This window comes from Oenanthe melanoleuca, chromosome 3 (genome assembly GCF_029582105.1).
Source record: "Oenanthe melanoleuca isolate GR-GAL-2019-014 chromosome 3, OMel1.0, whole genome shotgun sequence".
Lineage (NCBI taxonomy): Eukaryota > Metazoa > Chordata > Aves > Passeriformes > Muscicapidae > Oenanthe > Oenanthe melanoleuca.
In genome coordinates this window covers 38,723,054-38,742,086 of record NC_079336.1, presented here as the reverse complement: position 1 = coordinate 38,742,086, position 19,033 = coordinate 38,723,054, and the positions used below count along the sequence as shown (strand labels likewise).

Genomic DNA, 19,033 nt, shown 5'->3' with positions numbered 1-19,033 from the left:
CAGGGTCTCAAATCTAGAGTCTCTCTGGCATGTCAGAATGGTGTCTCATTCTGCCAGCAGAGGCATTTAGAAATACCATCGTCTCCATCCATCCTGGTTCCAGCCTGGACAGGATTAATTTCTGTTGTAGCCAGGAGAGGCGAGGGCCAGGACCTAGAGGTTATTCTATGCCACCTCATGTCATTTTCCAGGGACAGGGCAGGAAAAAGCCTCACCTGCAGGCTGGGATAGCACTGCAGAGGTAGCGGGTGGGCATTGATGGGGATTTCCGCAGGGTGAGCAACAAACTTTTGTTTTCTTGCATGCTCTCTCATTAGTACTGTTGCTGTTACTGTTCATTTCTTATCTCATTACTGTTTCCAGCAAATTATTCTCTCAGCCCATGATCTCTACCTTTTGTGCCTCCAATTCTGCTCTCCAGCCACCCACAGGGGAGGGACAAGGGGATGGGGAAGTGTCTGAGTTGTGGGGTCTGGAGTAGTTTCAGTGTGAACACGACCTTCGAGAATGTAATTTCCAAAGCATGACACCATTTTACCCCGTGCATCTTCCCTCTCTGCCTCATTGTTCCTAGAGACAACCAAAATTTCCCTTTAACTTACCTGTTGCCAAGTTTTCAAGTGTGTATATTGACATATCTCAATACGTTTGTTGATACATCTCAGATCCCACTAAGAAGCTGAGAGCCACCACAGGAAAGAGCATGGAAAGAAAGCAGCCCCATGTACTTCCTGTTTATGGTTTAAATTTATAGCTATTAAGTAAATACCTCTACAGGCTCTCTCCAATTAGGAAAATTCCTGCATGGAGCAAACTGAGCCGTGAAAACTTGAGAACAGGCAAGTTAAAGAGAAATTTAGGTGAGGTGGAGACAGCACAAGACAAGTAAGCTCTGGATCTTCCTGGCTGCTTACAATAGGGCTCTTATTGGAGAAGCAGCGTTTTTACTTTGAGAGAGGCAGGTTTGGACTGGCTATAGAGACGGAATTCTCTCCATGTGAAGGTGGTGAGGCCCTGGCAGAGGCCGCCCAGAGCAGCTGCGGCTGCCCCATCCCTGGCAGTGTTCAGGCCGTGCTGGACGGTGCGCTAAGCAGCCCGGCCTAGGGGAAGGTGTCCCTGCACAAGGGGAGGGCCGCACCGGGCGCTTTGGAAGGTGCCTCCCGGCCCATCCCGCTCCGTGTCCCGGCGGGGGCCGGCGGGGCGGGCGGAACCCGCGCGCGGGGGAACGGTTCCCCGTGCCGCGTGTTGCCGGCCGGCGGCGGCGGCGCCGCCTCCTCCTTCCTGCTGCCGGCGCGGGGGCGGCGGCGCTGTGGCGGCGGGGCCGGGGCATCGCGGGCCCGGGCGCCTCCTCCCCGCTCCGCTCCTTCCCATGGCCGGGAACTTCTGGCAGAGCTCTCACTAGTGGGTGCCGCGGCCGCGGAGCGCGGGGCGCGGGTGCTGCGGGCCGCCGCCGCGCTCTGGCCATTCATTGCCGGGCCGGGCGCGGGCACGGCGCTGAAGGGAGGCCCGGGGCAGCGCCGGGCGGGCGGCGGGGCCTGCTCGCCGCGGGACCCTGGCGGGAGCCGGCCCCGCTCAGCCGCCGCCTGGGAGGCGTTCGGGCGCCCCGGGACAGGGCCGCGTCCCGGTGTCGGTGCCGCGCCAGCCCGGGCTCCAGCGGCGGAGTGCGGGGTTTGGGTCCCTGACACGCTTGTCCCGGCGGAGGGGCGGCCGGGGCTCAGCTTGGGTTGGACATTAGGAAGTGTGATTGATACTGGAACGGACTGCCCAGGGAGGCGGTGGGGTCACCGTCCCCGGAGGAGTTTAAGGAAAGATTGTACGTGGCACTCTGTGCCGTGGTGTAGTTGACGGGGTGGTGTTCGGTCATGGGTTGGACTTGATCACGGAGGTCTTTTCCAACCTAATTGATTCTGTGATTCTGCCCTGAAACACCTCATGCTGGGCGCCTCAAGGTTTGAATGTTGGCCCGTAATGAAATGGCTGCAAAAAAATCTTATTAGTGACCGTCAGGGTCTAAGATCTGCACAGCTAGCTCAGTTTGCTACTGGTAGAGGCTAATCTCAACCCCTGGTAGTTCATATTTTGTTGTTTGGTTTTTGGTTTATTTTGTTGTTTGGTTTTTTCCAGTTTTCTAACTTTGGAAAACGCTGAAGATCAGTTGCTTGAGAGCATTGTTTGTGGCGTTGTTAAAGACCACAAGCCCTTTATCCCCGAGCCTTAATTCATAGTCTCTTTGTACGGGAGACACTCAGTATAATGTTGGTGAAGAGTTGCTGAAATTATTTTCCATTCCTTTAGCTTACAATGGATTTTGGATAAACAAGATCTATTGAAAGAACGCCAGAAAGACTTGAAATTTCTGACTGAAGAGGAATATTGGAAGCTACAGATATTTTTTACTAATGGTAAAACTTTCTTTTTTTTTGCCATAAAATATGTGCAATATGTGCCATGTCTAAATAGAAGTTTGAATTGCTTAGAGAATGGAGTGTTTTCGTTGTGATACTACATGTACTTTCACAGCCTATTTTAACAAAGATGTGGAATATAAATAACATCATTATTTGTTAGTTGTACTAACACAATTCTAAGAGACCTTGCAGGCTAATTAGCTGCATACATAACATTTTAACTGTGATAGGACGAAACAGTAAATTTTATTTTCAAGAGGTTCTTATCAAAACATAAAAGAAGGAGAAGCAAGCAGCAACTGCTAAGTTAGTGTATTAAAGCATTAGTACTCAGCCTGGGTTTTTGGTGGGTTTTTAGGGTGGGGTAAGTATTTTAGGTGATCTGTACTGTCCTGTTAAACAGCAGTTTGGAAACTTGTTATTTGTGTTCATTTAGATTTCCTGAAACCTGCAACACAGCCCATGTTTTGTCTTCTGACTGATTTCCCAGTACCAGGTGGCTCTCAAATTGTCAACAAGTTTCTGAGAGCTGCTGGCAGGCAGCCTGTTTTCCCAAAGAATTTGGGACTTGTATGTGAAGTTGTCTCAGATTTACTTGGCCTTGCAAAGTATTTAGCCATCCATGTGAATGGCCACACCTGAGGATATCAGATTACAAAGGCACTTAAAATTTTCTCTGTGCAATTGTTCAATGTTTTAAAACATCTCCTTATGTGGAGGATATTGCTAACCAGTAGCTTGTTTGCAAGCAGCTCTTTATATATATATATATATATATATTTTTTTTTTTTTTTGTAGCGGTCCTTTAAAGTACAGAATGCTTGTTTTTTTTCAGCTGTGTGGCCAGACTTGAGACAGAGAAGTGAAGTCACTTTCCCAGAGCCACTGGAAGATCTTATGTCAGTGCTGGAATGATATCTGTGAAAGATACTTATCCCAGCTTCTCTCTTAGCTTAGTTATTTTTGTAACAATTGCATATGCTATAAACACGATCACTATGGATACCTCTGTGTTATTGCTTATAGGGCATCAGGAAATCAAGATAGCAATGAAATAATTTGATCCATTCCTGAAATTTCTTGAGGTTAAAAGCAAATGTCATAACTTAATAATACAAAAAGAGGCAAAAGGAGGGTTATGGATATTTTTAAAACTGTATTTCTATGCTAATTTTCACGAGTATTAATTTGAACTGTGAAAGATTCTTTTTAAATCTTTTAAAATGTTTTTCTTGAGTAAACAAAGCTTTACAAAGTAAACAAGTTAGTTTGTTACCTTGGTTTGTGATTCCCAGAGTCCTTTTCCTTGGCACTCTGTGCCTCCCCTGAAGGCAGGTGAGTGACTGGGGGCAGCTGGAGAGCAGCTCTGCCAGCATCTCCCCTGTGTCTGTAGGGACACAGCCTACTCTGCAGGAGAGAGTGGTGGTGGGCTTTCTCCCCCTCTCTAGCAAAGAGGGCAGGACAGTCAGGGATGCTCTGCTCAGGCAGAGCTTGCCATATTCAAGCCCTGGATGCGTTTTATCTTCACCTGCCTCTGAACACAGACTCTGCTTTGCGTCCCCCCTGTCTCCCATCTGCACTACCTGAGAGCAGATGAGGCCTGGCCACAGCATGTCACATTCAGTGTGTGTCAGCCCAGGAGATGGTTGTTCCCTAAAGCAATTAAAATCTGCATAGAGAGGGGCAATTTCCTGCTGCTTCCTCACTGGAAAACAAGTGCAGTAGATTGCTAACTGTTTGTATGGCTCCCTGCAGCTATGAAGAGAAGGAAAAAGATCATCTAAAGTAGTTTGAGAAAAGAAACTGATATTGATTTCTCTCTTTCAATCACCAAGCCTTAACTGGTTTTGGTTGAGAAGTGTATTAGTTGTTTTTCCTTTTTGGTTTTGGGCAGAAGTAATAATGTTATGTTAGAAGCTGCTCAAAATACTCAGATTTAAAACAACCTTTATTAAAATCCCCAAACCACTGAAATCACTTACTTTGTAAACATAGAGGAATAAATAATCTTACAGTTTCTTTTAGAATATTAAAATAATTACAGGCATTGGACTTTCCCCCAGCATATACGAGCTTCCATTTCATTAAGTCTCTAGGCTCTTGTCCATTTTTTTCTTCTAAACCACACTTGATTTTTCTCTGACAGCAGATGGCTTAACCATTCCTGAAAAACCCATGGGAGTATGAAACATATTTGGAGAATTCTGTTTAGCCTAATACTTGAATTTTTCTGATGCCCTAATAGTAGTACAGCTTTTTAGCCCCATGGTCAAATTAAAGACAAAAATTCTTTCCAACCTCCCAAGATAAGCTGATAAAATGTTTAATATTTGTACAGATATTGCATACTGGGTTTAGCACCCTTTTTTAGAACTATTTCTTGTCCTATTGTCACTGTCAAACTAGTTCCAATTTGGCATTCTTCTCTAAAAAAGGAATGATATGACACAGGGATTTAGCATTGTTTTGGGCCTTGACAGTGGGTGACAAATGTGTACCCTGGCTATTCACAGGGGATACATGATAAGAGCATGGGTAAAAATCTCTCTACTTGAGTGTGTTTAAGTAGAGATTAAGAATTTAGTGATGATTGATTTGCTTTTCCCACCAATGGTCACTGTCTTGGTCTTGCTGTACATATTTAAAATATCTACTTAAGTCTATTTTAAAATACTGGTTTTGACATTTCTCACGAGGGAGGAAAAAAAGAAGAGGGAATCTTCACACAGCCAAGCCATGCTCAGAATAATGATGGCGAAGAAGTCTGAGAAAAATAACAAGTAACAGCCTTATGTTTCACTGTGCCATTCTTTACATCCAACCCCTGCTCTTAATCCCAGCTTGATGAATCTAATTTGCTTGGCACCTTTCCTTTGCCTGGGAGGCCAAACAAGAGCTACCTGCACAGATGACACCAGGGTTGTTTCTTGGCCAACTGGCAGAGGACCACCATGGTGGAGCAGCTGACTGCATCCTCTGGTCTCCCACCCCCTGTCCCTAGACTAAATATGTCATTTTTTTAACACCTGCTGCCTCTGCCAAATGTAATGACCGTGTTTGTGTTGGCAGCTTTACTTGTTTGAAAAAAACTCATCCATTTTGTGTGGCACTGAAGAGCTGAGGATTTATATTTCCTGTGTCTGAATTTCTTTTACTCTAAAATGGAATACCTGAGCTTTACCCTTCTGAGATTTGTGTTGTCATCTTCTTAAAGGTCATACTCACTTTGTACACAGTGAAGTCAAGATACCTTTTCCTTTTTGAAGGTGTCCCCAAGCTTCAGGAGGCAGCGGTTCTTCACCTGCAGGTCTGTAGGTTTACAGCAGCGTGTTGTCTCTCCAGAGCAACTCAACTTAGGGAGAGGACTATGGTGCTGCTCCTTAGAATCCCCAGCACTAGCCATGTTTTGAGACCCTTTGCTATTTGGTGTCAAATTGTTTAAAAAACTCAACTCAAGCTTTTGTTCATTTTTTTTTAAGTTATCCAGGCTTTAGGTGAACATCTTAAATTAAGACAACAAGTTATTGCCACTGCTACAGTCTACTTCAAGAGATTCTATGCCAGGTAGGACTGTTTACTATGATGGTACAAGAATAAAACATTTGCTAGGCACATTTTGGTAGCCCTTTAAAAATGCAATTCTGTGTTAAAAACAGTGCCACTTTTGTTTTCTGGATGGTGTAAAGCTTTTATGCTTTAATAAAGTTAACTTAAGCTTTGCTTTTTCAAAAGGAAGTGTGGTGCTCTTGATAGATTAATCGTTCTACATGTATGAAACAACATATTATAATTTTGTTGTAACATTTCAGATATTCCCTAAAAAGTATAGATCCAGTATTAATGGCTCCTACGTGTGTGTTTTTGGCATCCAAAGTAGAGGTATGAAGTATTACAATTTTTTAATGTAATATTGTGATGTATGAGACAAAGAAAACGTTTAGGACTTTAAATTTTTTGTCTTTCTTCATGCTTTGGGGGTTGAAACCTTCTCTTTTTTGCATAGATTTCTATAGCATTTAAGAAAAGGAGACAGAGAAGGCCTTCAAAATTTGTCTGAATTACTAACTCTGAAGTGCCTCTGAAAATGGAAAAAAAATATTTTAAATGGCTGTTTCACTGTGACACAGTGTTTACATATTTGCATATACTGTGTCTTAAATTGTAGATATCTTAAGCAGTGTCTCCTTTCTGGTGTGTTTCTCCTTATTTATATTTACTCAAACTTTAAAACATAATTGGAATTTTTTTCCTAATTATCTTGTTCTATTTCATATAGCAAGGGATCCTGAGAGTTTACCACACTTTCATTACTTGAATTAAAAGTATGTTGTAGCTCATGCGCTGTCCTTGAGAAATTGTCATAAGGAACTGACCCAATAGGGGTTGTGGTGAGAGGGCTCCACCATTGGTACTCTCTTTTGAATGTGGCCAAGTTAGCATCAGCTGGGTGCTGCTATTAGTCCTCTGTAATGCAGCAAGTTTTACAGCTGTTTGAGAAATGTCTGTGTAATGGAAAAAGGTCAAATTGGCCAATTTATGATATGTCAGCACTAAGGAATTTTTACAGTAATAACTCAAATACTTAATGGATGGTAGAAACAGTCCTACTAAAACTAGTGGTGATGTGTGATACTGTTGTCTGCACAAATACTGTGACACTTTTCAGTGTTTGGAAGACATCAAGGAAAAGAGAGTGTTGGAGAGAGTGCTTTTTTTCAACCTATTAGATAAGCCTTTAAGCAGACATAGAGTGTATATACATAGATGTACCTTAAATTAGAAGACTGTGTAGCCTTCCTAAAGCTTCTGCAGCTTTAGAGGGCAGCACTATTGATTCAGCTGTGGACTTCTCTGAAAGAATACTGTATACAGAAAATTTTCAGCTTACTGACTGTCTCAGCACAGGTGCTAAGACTTCACAAAAACATAACTAAAAAGGTAGTTAATGGCAGGTTTCTAAAGACAGTTTTCTCTCAAAATGGGATGAGGAAAAAAATAATCTTCTTGAAGCCCTCTATTCTATTTTATATAAAGAATGTTAGCCAGCTGAGCTTTTATGGCTTTAGTACATTTCATAAATCTTTACTGTTTCTCACAAACAACCAAGAAACTAATCAATGAAATTACTCTTAGGTAAAGAGTTTAACCCTGTTCACCTTAAGGAAGAAAAAGGGGGTGGGGGAAAGAACCAAATACTACAATACTGCAAAAAGAAGCCTAGTTTAGTAAGAAGCTATTGTTTTAGCTTGATGACAGTGTGAGTGTATGGTGTTTCAGGTGGTTCACCTCATTTACCATTCTTTTTCTTCAGGAATTTGGTGTTGTTTCAAATACAAGGTTGATTTCTGCTGCTACTTCTGTATGTAAGTATTAGTAATTTTCATTACACTCTAGTTAGGTATCTAGTAGGGAGATCAGTTGGTTTCTTTGTTTTTGGGGTTTTTTTTTTGTAAGGTAGCTTTTTATCTAATTGTGGAGGACTATAAGAGTCAGTTAAAACCATTTAGAATAAATAGCTTCTGTTTCCAAATACAGACACAGAAGGGTCCTTTCTGTATTAGTTTTGGTTGATTGTAGTTGGAATTTATGCTAGGTATAAATGAAAACAAAGTAATGAAATAAAACTATTGAAATTTATAAACAACCTCAAGTAGTAAATGGAAATCTGAGCTACTCAAAGATAGAACTGGAAATTTACAGCTTTGTCTGTTTAGTAAAGTATGGTTCTGTGGAAGTACCTGTTTTAAGAATTTTTAGTAGGCTGTATACCTTCAAAATTTTTAAAATTTATTTTCCCCCATCATAAAATCAGTCTTTGCACATAATATTTCTAAAAATACATTTTATAACTTATCGTTCACAATAAATTCAGTAAAATACACTGTAGTTACTTCAGTCTCTATCTTTCCCACTTGCTTTGTATTTCCCAGTTCATGTAACATACATCTCATCCATCAAACTCTTAAAGCTATGTCTTCCTTAGCTGAATGCTGTTATCTGACCCAGAAGGTCCAGCTGCTCTCAATGGGCAATTCCTGGCTGTGCTCTTCCAAATGTAGGTCAGCGCTTTCAAAATCCCTCGTAGCCATTGAGGGGACAGGTGACTGGCTGCATCTGTAGCCTGCAGATGCATGGAGTGTATCAGTCCATGGGGCTGGCCATATGACAGTTCTGCCACCAGGAATTGAAACACATCTTTAATGCCAGCATGACCGAGACCAGTACTGGATTTAGCCCTGAGAGTTGGTATTTTTACATCATAAGCATCACTGTGTATAAGTTTTGATGCATCAGTGGGAAGGTTAGATGGGTTTTGGTAAATATGCATCAGCTGATTTTACTTGGACACCTAGTTCTTAGCTGTGCTGTTTCTCAAAATCCCAGTCTCAGGATCCTATAGAAGATTTTCCCCACAGCTCTTCTTCCTTCCGACCTAGAAGTCCTGTCAGCCCTGATAAGTCCTGTGCATTGCATGGAAGTGGGGGCAAAATGCACCAGCCTTTCTCCAAGCCTTTCTCCAAGCATTTCTTCCTTTATTCTACCTGGTTTTCCTCTACTAGAGTTACTTCATTAGCACACAGCAGTTTTTGGGAGGTCTTAATACCAAAGGCAAGAAAAGATGAGGCAAGGCAAGTAAAAACAAAAACAAGCTAACAAAAGGGGTGACTAATGTAACAGGGGCTGGTTTAAGAGGTTTTCTTGCTTTTAGGTAGGTAGCTATGAATGTTATTATAGCTTATAACTTACTATAACTTACAAAGTTAATAACATTCTCTCTCTTGTAAGGAAGATAATCTTAGCCTGGTTGTTGAAAAGGTTTTTCCTTTTCTTCAAAAGGTTTTTCTTCTGTTAACACATCTCGCTAAAATGACAGTTCCAGGTAGTGCTTGTGTCTGCAGCTTGCTTTGTGAGAAAAATGCGTTTTCTCCCTATCTTCTTTCTCAAATTTTTTTTTCTTTACCATGTACCTCTTCAGTTTGCATACATCTTGAGAAACTCTCTTATTAATTATTCTCTTTCTTGAAATAATTAAAATTTTTCAACCAGCAGCCCTGTCTCAGTGTTCTACAACAAATTTTCTAACAATGTTCACCATAGGTCTAAATGGTGAATTCATTTGGAGGACTAATTTTCTTTGAAATTAATACTGATTTTCTGAAAGTAATATCAATATTATAATTTAATAATACACTCTGTCATTAATATAAGGAATACTGTCCACTTCCAGGTTGTTAAATGTTACCCATTTTCCTTGGAGGACAAGGACTTAAAATAGATTTTTAAATGTTTTACTTGTATAAATCTCAAATCCACATCTTCAGGTGTTCTTGTTTTTCTTTATTCAGCATTCTAACATGAAATCACTCTGGTTTTGCATATTAACATGCTCCTTACCAGTGCACTAACTGTACTCATTCTCCTTGTAAAACACACAAAGATTACTTAAATATCTCAGTTGGAGATCATCATTACATTATAGACCTGCAAGAAGTCTGGTTGAGCTCCCTTACCCTGCCCTTGGGCTTGCTTTTCTTAGACTTCATTAATCCTTTTAAAATCTTGCATGTTGAAGCATCAAACCTATGTAAAAAATCCCACATGGAAATTCCATTTGGATTTAGTGTTGGGACTGAGATCCTGAATGTCAGTTGCTGAAGAGCTCTGTGAATAACTTGTGGGAATTTAGGTGTCCCTGGCTAGTTGGTGGTTAACCAGAAGACTTAATAGTGTCCAAAGCAGCAGAATGTCTAGCTGAGTATCTGTGCAAATCTGGGTTTCAAGTGTATTTCCTTTTCAGGATCTTAAATCTTGTAACTCATACCTTCTCTTGGAAATATAAATCTTTTGTACTGAAAGCCATAAACTGAAAGTTGTGCTACCAGACAGATTTGAAGGACTATATACAGATGAATGAATAGAAAGGGAAAGAAGTAAAAGTATTAAATACATTATTTTTAACATACTTTTTTCTGTTTACTGTAGTGAAAACTAGGTTTTCATATGCCTTTCCAAAGGAGTTTCCTTATAGGATGAACCATGTAAGTATGCTATTTGAAATACAACTTGATCAAATTAATTAATAATTGTTAGCTGGAAAATACTTCTTTTAAATTCTAAGGAAGAAATATTTTCATACTCATATGTCAGGGTTGTTCATGTTCATTAGTTTTGTATGGAATATTGGGAAAGTTTAAAAATAATTAAAAACTTGTGCAACCTCCTTTCCATAAATTGTTGACAGGAAAGACGGGTGATGTGATAGGGTTTTCCTATAGAGGTGCAGTTTTTTTTTAATATTCTTGGTTACAAATACATTGCCCCAGGGAAAGCGAATGGCCTTTGCACCTGGAATGCTTCCAAGCTTGCACACATGAGCAGTTGGCTTACAGATAGCAGTTTTATTTTTGCTGTAAAATTTAATGGTTCTTGAAAAATTGTTTTTAATCAGTACTTAAAATTTAAATTTACCAGTGATTTTTCAAGGTATTCTCAGTCAAAATACTGAGAAGTTTTGTAGTTTTTCTTAAAACCAATTTTGACCTGTGTGTAGAATTTTGTAAAGCTAAATATCTAAATAGTTTTTGATTGACTGTAACAAATGCTACTATTTTGTTGCTTTTTCACCCAATCTAGAAAGCCAAATGATACATCAAAATATAAAATACCTTAGACCTTATAATAAAACTGCAGTGCTATTTTACAGATAAAGGCAAATGGAAGTACGTTTTGGAGTACCGCTTTCATATAGCCATAGTAGTCCAGTCTTTTCCTTGATGTCACCAATACATCACCTTCTCTGTTGAATGTGAAAACTGATTTAATTGCTGCAATTGGGCAGAATATTTCATATGAAATTAAATCTGAGAATGTTTTGAGAAGCTATTTGGCAAGTTAGTGGGCTAATGAAGACACACTGATTCTACAAAAGAGCTTCTGTATTGCTGTGAAGTTTTTATGCAGTGGGAGCAATTTGCTGCTGCCAGGTGTTGAAACAAATCAGACAAGTGCTGCCAATGAAGCAGTCTTTCATAGAAAACTTGATGCAAAATATTTAAATTCACTGTTATTGAGACTGGAATTAAGTTATAATAGTGATAAGGCAATAGTCAATAATAGTTTTATTTTGGTTTGGTTTTGTAGTTTCAGATAAAATGCATTTAGGACTCTTGGAAATAGTTGTTGAGAATTCCTCTGCATTTGTGATGTTGAACTGTGTGTCAGTTAATTCTTTCTGCTGTCCGAAACATGCTGCTTATTAACTGTGATTTTGCTTCTTTACAGATACTAGAATGTGAATTCTATCTCTTAGAATTAATGGTAGGTTGGGTTTTTGTTTTTTTTTTTGGTGAAACTGCTTCTGTTTTTGTGAGAGAGGTGACTGTATCTAACTACTGATGTAGAGACTGGGATATCAGTGTTCCTTTTTCCGTAGATGGAATGGCCAGCCATGACCATGAAGAACTCTAGTTCTACTGCACTATAGTAGTTCTACTCAGGTGCAGAGAAAAGGAGAGGGAAACTAGGGAGCATCTTAGTTAGTTAGACAGCAGATGAGAGAGTATATTTTGGGAACTGAACACAGAGGAGATCAGATTTAAGTTTTTGTTTGTACCTACAGGTTGTTTTAATACAGATTCTGTTTAGATTTAGTCTTTGATACCTCTGCTATACATGGCAGTAAATCTTGAGTTTTGTATACAGGAGTTTTAGCACAAGCAATTGCATTTACAAGAAGTTATGTTTTGGGGATTCACTTACTTTTCCAGTATGCTAAGTAATATATAGTGTGTACAGTAACAGTGTTTCACTTAAGCGTCCAGCACATGTAACTTAATGCAACTTTTCCCTGGAGTATCCATGCAGTTGGCTGCTTTTAGCAAGAGGATTATTCCTTTTTGTTTACCTGGACCTGAAATGAGGGTATTTGAGAGCAATGATTTTTTTCTTTCCTTTCTTTCCAAACCAGCATCAATTATTTTGGCATGCTCTCCATGTGTGGTATTTAGTAGCAGACTGTTTTCTGGCAGCGTTTTGTATTTCCAAGTGGGAATTACGGGTTTATAAGCAAATGAGGTTTCAGTGTGCTGCAGATGTGACTTTCTGTGTCTCTGAGGGGAAGGACATTGACAGACTGGCAACTGTGCTGTGTAATGGTATTCTAGAGAGAGCGCTGCCCTCATTAGAGCAGGGCTAGGTGTTAGAATGCTACTTAAAAAAAATTCAGTAATTGACTTGTAAACCAAATGTTTTAATATGAACTGACAACATGCTCTGCATTGGAATCTAACTTCTGTCTTGATGACATTTTTCCTAGGACTGCTGTTTGATAGTATATCACCCTTACAGACCTTTGCTCCAATATGTGCAAGATATGGGCCAAGAAGACATGCTGCTACCTCTCGCATGGTAATGAAAGCAATGGAAATAGTTCCTCTGTTCATCAAGAAAGCAAGTGTTTAACAGTTATGCTTCAAAGGTGGTTAAGCTTTTGCTGAACCAAGCAGGCTTAGCCATATTTGAATACAAAGGGTGCCCTAGTTAACCTGTGCAGGTATATCTGCCTTACTTAGCTTATTCTCCCTTTAACCCTGTAATGATTTTACTTTGCAGTGGTCTAATTTTTATTTTTTAGACTAGTTGTAATAGCACAGTTTTAACATTACTGGATGGTGACTATGAGTAGGAGAAATTTCTTTCTGTCAGCATTGTCTTTTTATTGTAGCATGTCATAGGAGGTAGAAGCAATATATAGGGTTTTTAACTGTATTAGCAGAACTCTTACTCTTCAACTGTTTCAAATACAGAAAGACAGTAGAAGTGCTACTTTTGTGCTAGCCCTTACTTATTTGTGAAACAGATAATTATTTGATGGTATACATACACATTCACTGCAGAAAGACATGTATGTACCAAAATAATGTTCCAAATAAACTTCTGCTGTGACTACAAGGGAAAAAAAAAATTAAGAGACTTTTACAAGGGAAAAGATCTCCTTGATGTTTTGCCCTGCAGCCTCATTGCTTCGAACATCTGGAAAACTGACAAAGTCTTTGTAAACCAATAGCAGTTTTTGAAAGAATACAGTCTAAAGGTGAATAGGAAGATACTTAAAAGTTCTTTTTTGCACAGGAGGATAGTGAATGACACATATAGAACTGATCTTTGTCTGCTGTACCCTCCTTTCATGATAGCTCTAGGTAAGTAACAGGTAATGTCTCCTAATGTTTAACTGGATGTATTTTGTGCACTGTCCCATCACAAGCATTCCTCAGAGTGTTCTCATAAGGTGCTTCAGGTTGTGTTTCATATAGCACTGACACTGTAGCCTTGCAGCTTAAAAAGTGTTAAAGAAAAGTCAGATAATTAATCCTGTGTTTTCTCTGCTGAACTGTATAAGATTTATACAAAATTAAATATTTGTAACTATATTGGGAATGTATCTTTGTTCAATGTCCATGTCACCCGATCTTTGCAGCTTGCCTACATGTGGCCTGTGTTGTCCAGCAGAAGGATGCAAGGCAATGGTTTGCTGAGCTGTCTGTTGATATGGAAAAGGTACTCTCTTTTTTATTCCCACCACTTGTTATGGACTGACCAGAAATGGCAGTCATGGTCATTTTACACATCTACAATACTGATTTGAGCTTGAAAATCAGTGGTCTTGTTAGATGCTATTGTAGTTAGCCAGATCTCTTTGGAAGAGAGACAATGTCAGGTTATTTCGTTATGAGCCTGCTCTTAAAGTCATTCAAAACCATTGCATATCAGAAGAGCATTGCTAGCATTGCCATTTTCCAGACAAAAATATAAAGCTGGTATCTTTTACATCGTTTGCCAGAAAAAGAATTCCTGGTCTTTCCAGCACACAAGATTACTAGCACAAATTTGACTTTTAAGTTCAAGTGCATGTGATTTTCTGATTCACTTTTCAGCATCATGCCAGCACACCATTCTCATTTTCTCCCTATACATGTGTAGAGTATAGCATAATGTAGAATATTTTTGACACTTTCAGGATGCCCAGCACTGTCACTTGAGTCAGTGCTAGACAGGGAGACACCAAGATCATTCAGCTGAGTTCCCTGCTAATGCAAATTCTGTGTCAAATAATCCCCTTTATTAATTTATTAGGTTTCAGGGTGTAGTTATACTAACAATATTCTTCATCCTGATTAGTTTCTTTTACTTTTTAGGTTGGCTTCTTTAATCTTTATTTACCTCCAGCAAGCAAATCGAAGTAGTACTCATATTCTTTATCACACTGTTTCACTTAGCACGTATTTTTTCAGTCTTTTTTGAAACCGGGTGTCTGAATCAAATAACCTGTTATGATTGATATGTACCATTTCCCTCTGTGCCCTTGGTATTGCCCTTTATCCCAGTGATGCTGTGGCATTGTGTTTGTATTCCAGGATTTGTCTTGAAATTTAAATACAATGTGGATGCTACACTGCGTCGAGACTCTGTGAATTATGCTGTTGTACATTTAAAGGCAGGATGATAATAAACTGGCAGCAAAGGAGAACCAACCTATATTTAATAGATAAAATTATCATAAGCTTGATACTGAGTATCTTTGAATGTTTACATGAATGTTTTATGTCAGTGATAAAGCCTAAGCTTGATTTTTTTCACATGAACACCATGGACTTCTTCACCAACTATGACTTTCATTTCAAGGACAAAATATATTGCTTTAGCACTTAATCAAAGATCATGAATTAAAAAGAAGAAAGAAGTCTACTTTATTAATTTAGAGAATGATGAAACATATTATGCATGAAACATTCTCAAGCTTTTAAATAGAATATTGCACTAGAGATTTAATAGGAAATTAAGGTAGACAGAAAGTGTCCAAACCAGTATGAAATGCTTACGCTTCCAGAAGCAGAATGTGAAGTGTCAACAATTCTTATTACATGTATATCAGAATATAAGAAGTATTTAAAAACTCCTTGGCTCTGTTTCTGGGAAGGAAAGAGTTCAGATGAATGTTTTGTGGTTTTGGGCTTTTGTTTTTTCCCACACTATGCTCCTAATATATATAGGAGCATCAATTACTGTGCTGATGGTCCATGGTCATATAGCTGCATGTTTTTGGTGCAAAAAGAAGGGGGAGATGTTGGAATTCAAAATGCAAGGAATTCTCAGAACATTGGGCTTCTAAGCCAAGCTTGGAATTAAACTTTTCTGTATTCTGTATTTTCAGTTCTGTATTATTCAATTCTGTATTTTCCCAGGAGCTTAGTTATAATCTGACAGTAGTTGCAAATAAATAAATAAATTTTTATGAAGCTATTTAGTTTGCAGAGGAAGAGAAGCAGTAAATACAGTTGAAAGGGAAAGTATTCTGTTCAGGCTTTGATTCACAATTAGACAAAACCTAATTAAATGCTTTTTTGTGACAGATTAAGTGTGAGACAGTTCTGTTTATAATATGAAAATTGTGTTGTTTTGTTTCAGTTCGGGACCTTTTTAGTTAATTGCACACTTAAATGGGTTATGACGAAGATAAAATTACTGTCATGTCTGACCTTAGGATCTCTTCTTTCTAATACAGATTTTAGAAATAATCAGGGTTATTCTGAAGCTGTATGAGCAGTGGAAGAACTTTGATGAGAGGAAAGAGATGGCTACTATTCTTAGTAAAATGCCTAAACCAAAACCACCTCCAAACAGGTACGGTACTTCGATATTACACCTTTCCTATGAAAAAACTAGACTAGGTGTAGTGTATGTTTTTACAGTGCAGATGTTTCTGATACAAAACCAGCCTGATTGTTCAGGAGCTAGTGGGAAGCATAACATTCCTTATCTTATGGAGAGTGTTAATGTGATTAGAATGTGATCAATACAGCTCAGCAAATGTAAGGAACCCCAGTGTGAGGCTCCATGGCTGGGCCAGATTCAATGGAACTGGGCCTGCTTGATGTTGTATTTAATTACTGTGGTTAAATATCACTGCTGGGAATCTGCACATGTAAATTCCTGTGAACATGCTTATGTAATGTGAACTTCCCAGTGTTGACTTCAGAAGTAGATTCAGCAGGCAGCTTCATGGGCATATATTGAAATTATTATTCACATAAATATGGTGAAGTTATTTATGCATGCTGAGAATAATCTTTGCATTTTTTCATGAAACTGTGCAGAATATTTTGATCTATTTATGTATATGTTGAAATATTTTCTTTCAAAAGGTTTTTATTACTTTCAGAATACTGTATTTTTTAATTTACAAAAATGGATAAAAATGTAATATGATGCTTCTTACTGAAGAGACATGTTTTTGTTTTCTTCAACAGTGAAGGAGAACAGGGTCCAAATGGTAGCCAGAACTCTAGTTATAGCCAATCTTAAGGCATTCCAAAGAATTCCTTTATGGACCACTTTGACTCAAGACATCCTGGGATATTTCCTGTGTTCATGAAATGGACAGAAGGTTTAGTAACATCTCTGACAAAGAACTTGAAGAATAAATAGCTTGTTTGTGTCAAGCATTTTGAAAGCTTTTTCTCTAAAACTACATAGTTTTCTCTGACGCTGGAGCAAATGTGCTAAGATTTTTCAGTGTAAGGAATCAAACTTTAAACCAAGCTGCAAAAGATTAACATTTTTCACTCAAAACAAATAGTTCATTATTGGTTTTATTTGTGTTGAAGTGAACTATTTTTAGAGCAATGTAATCCAAGGCCTAAGTGTAACTGTATTAATGACTTGTGTTGTCTTCATTTTGTTTGTGACTGAAGGAAGATAGTACACTCTTTGTTGACTCTATCCATTACCTTCCATTTGTTGATTTTAAAAAAATAAATCCAGATTCTGCAACAAGTAACAACACAGTCCTTCAGAAACAAGTAGAGCAGCCTGTAAAGAATATTGTTACAGTTTTAATGAAAGGTGCAGGAAAGAAAGTCGGTTTCTATTTTTGGATTTAAAAAAGCTGTATTCCTCAGTAGATCTACTTGGTTGTTTTTGCCATGATACATAGTAGCCCAGCTTACCAGAGAAGTGCAATATGTATAGTGATTCTGCAGTTTTCTGAAACATTTCAAGTGTTAGGAATTAAGACAACCCAACATACTATGATTTTTTTTTTTTCAAAATAAATGTACTGTATGGTACAATCGGAATAATTCACAATCAAGTACAAATCTGGATATTATTGTTATTTTTTATGGTGGATTTTTTTTGTAGTAAAGATATACACTGTTAGTCTGCCTTCACTGTTAGTGTGAATTTGTGTGGTTCATTTAGAGAGTTTATTTAAGAGGATCAAGAGTTTGGTGAGCTTCATACTGGCTAATTTTAATTGGGATGTTAGGAACAGCTCTAGAATAACTGAAATGGGATTCCTTGGTTAACTTTGTGCTGGAGAAAACGAGATTTCTTCAAACAGAAGGCCATATCCTGCGTTCCTTACTCAGGCAGATATACCACTGAAGACAGGAACTGGCCTTAATTGATTTATTGATTTTTTTAGATAACTTTGTTTCTAATTAAGTTCTGTACAACTTTATTTTGAATGATAATGCCAACTTGCTCAAGTATAAAAGCTGAATGATAAAGTTCAGTGACATTGTTCTCTTTTTTGTTTTTTTGTTTGTTTTTTTTTACTGCTCTAAAATACTGGAGGGAGATTGTTGAAAACATGTGCTTTGTGATATGTCTTGGTTCAAAAAACTGGCCCCTTAAAAAATCCTCACCTGTTTGTGCAAATACCCATGTTTGTAATTAGCTGGTCATTCAGTGAAATAAAACTGAAGAGTTTTTGTATGTAGCCCATTAGGCTACTAGCATTTATTTCTGTTCAGGTTATTTCCATAAACCATTATGTGAAGCAGCCCCAAAAACTTTGGTGAGGTGGAAAAAAATATACATTTTGGTCTTTGCTACTTGGTTGCCATGTGATCCATACCTTTTATAGATACTTGATTGATGAAGTGGAATTTGGCTATTTTGCTTTCATTTCTTGAAGTCTAAAATGTGCTATTTGTAATGTGGAGTTGGGGAATAGAAATAAATCAAAGCAACTTGACCTCTGTTGTGTGGAGTTCTTAAACAGGAACTATTCTTTAGGTAAGCATCAGTCTTCTCACATATACCATGTCATCTGCCAAGAAAGTTCATGTTTTGGAATTGGGGAATTAATGAAGAATTCTGGCTAGAGTGATTAAATTTTTTCTTGCTGCTGGAGTCTTTGCAGACTTTACTTCACACCTAAAGCACAAAGGGACCTAAATCTTAGAGGTCAAATGTCAGGCACTTCTTGATGGTACCTAGAAGTTTCTTAAGGCATTTCTTTACTGGGAAGGTGAGGCTAATTTTACCAGTTTTGATTCCAGTAAAAACAGTGAAAGGCAATAAAGTGCAGTCAAAAGAGCTGGATTCAGTGAAGAGAGTTTTAAAAAGATATAATTTTGAACAACAGGTAATGGAACACACTGTGAATTCAACAGTCTTGCTACTAAGCAGGCAGAAAAAAAATCACCTTTCTTGTGCTTCACTTCAAAGGAGGGGTGCTAAAAGTGTGGTATCTCGTTGAAAGAGAGGTAGCTGAAAGTCTTTGCAGATTATATGGCAACAGGTGCCTTTCAAGTATCAAAGCAAACACAAGCCATCTA

At 38.5% G+C, this 19,033-nt stretch overlaps 1 protein-coding gene across 2 annotated transcripts; it reads left to right on the top strand.

Moving 5' to 3' along the window:
* The first annotated feature begins 1,283 nt into the window (after positions 1–1,283).
* CCNC (cyclin C) lies at positions 1,284–18,447 on the top strand. 2 transcript variants are annotated; one of them, XM_056488028.1, is made up of 12 exons: positions 1,284–1,401; positions 2,296–2,402; positions 5,888–5,972; positions 6,218–6,287; positions 7,720–7,771; positions 10,392–10,447; positions 11,691–11,726; positions 12,724–12,815; positions 13,539–13,606; positions 13,885–13,964; positions 15,970–16,088; positions 16,715–18,447. In XM_056488028.1, the coding sequence occupies exons 1-12, from the start codon at positions 1,370–1,372 to the stop codon at positions 16,767–16,769; spliced, it is 852 nt and encodes a 283-aa protein (XP_056344003.1). In that variant the 5' UTR covers positions 1,284–1,369; the 3' UTR covers positions 16,770–18,447. The 2 variants fall into 2 exon arrangements, with proteins under 2 accessions (XP_056344003.1, XP_056344004.1); XM_056488029.1 differs by lacking the exons at positions 1,284–1,401; positions 5,888–5,972 and having other exon boundaries at positions 2,317–2,402.
* The last annotated feature ends 586 nt before the right edge of the window (positions 18,448–19,033 follow it).

What these genes read in the sequence shown, in the direction of transcription:
- CCNC (XM_056488028.1), top strand. Translation starts at nt 1,370, where the DNA reads ATGGCCGGGAACTTCTGGCAGAGCTCTCACTA. An exon ending in TTCAAGAGATTCTATGCCAG is followed by an intron (nt 5,973 to 6,217) that starts GTAGGACTGTTT and finishes GTAACATTTCAG; the next exon opens with ATATTCCCTAAAAAGTATAG. An exon ending in TCCTTTCATGATAGCTCTAG is followed by an intron (nt 13,607 to 13,884) that starts GTAAGTAACAGG and finishes CGATCTTTGCAG; the next exon opens with CTTGCCTACATGTGGCCTGT.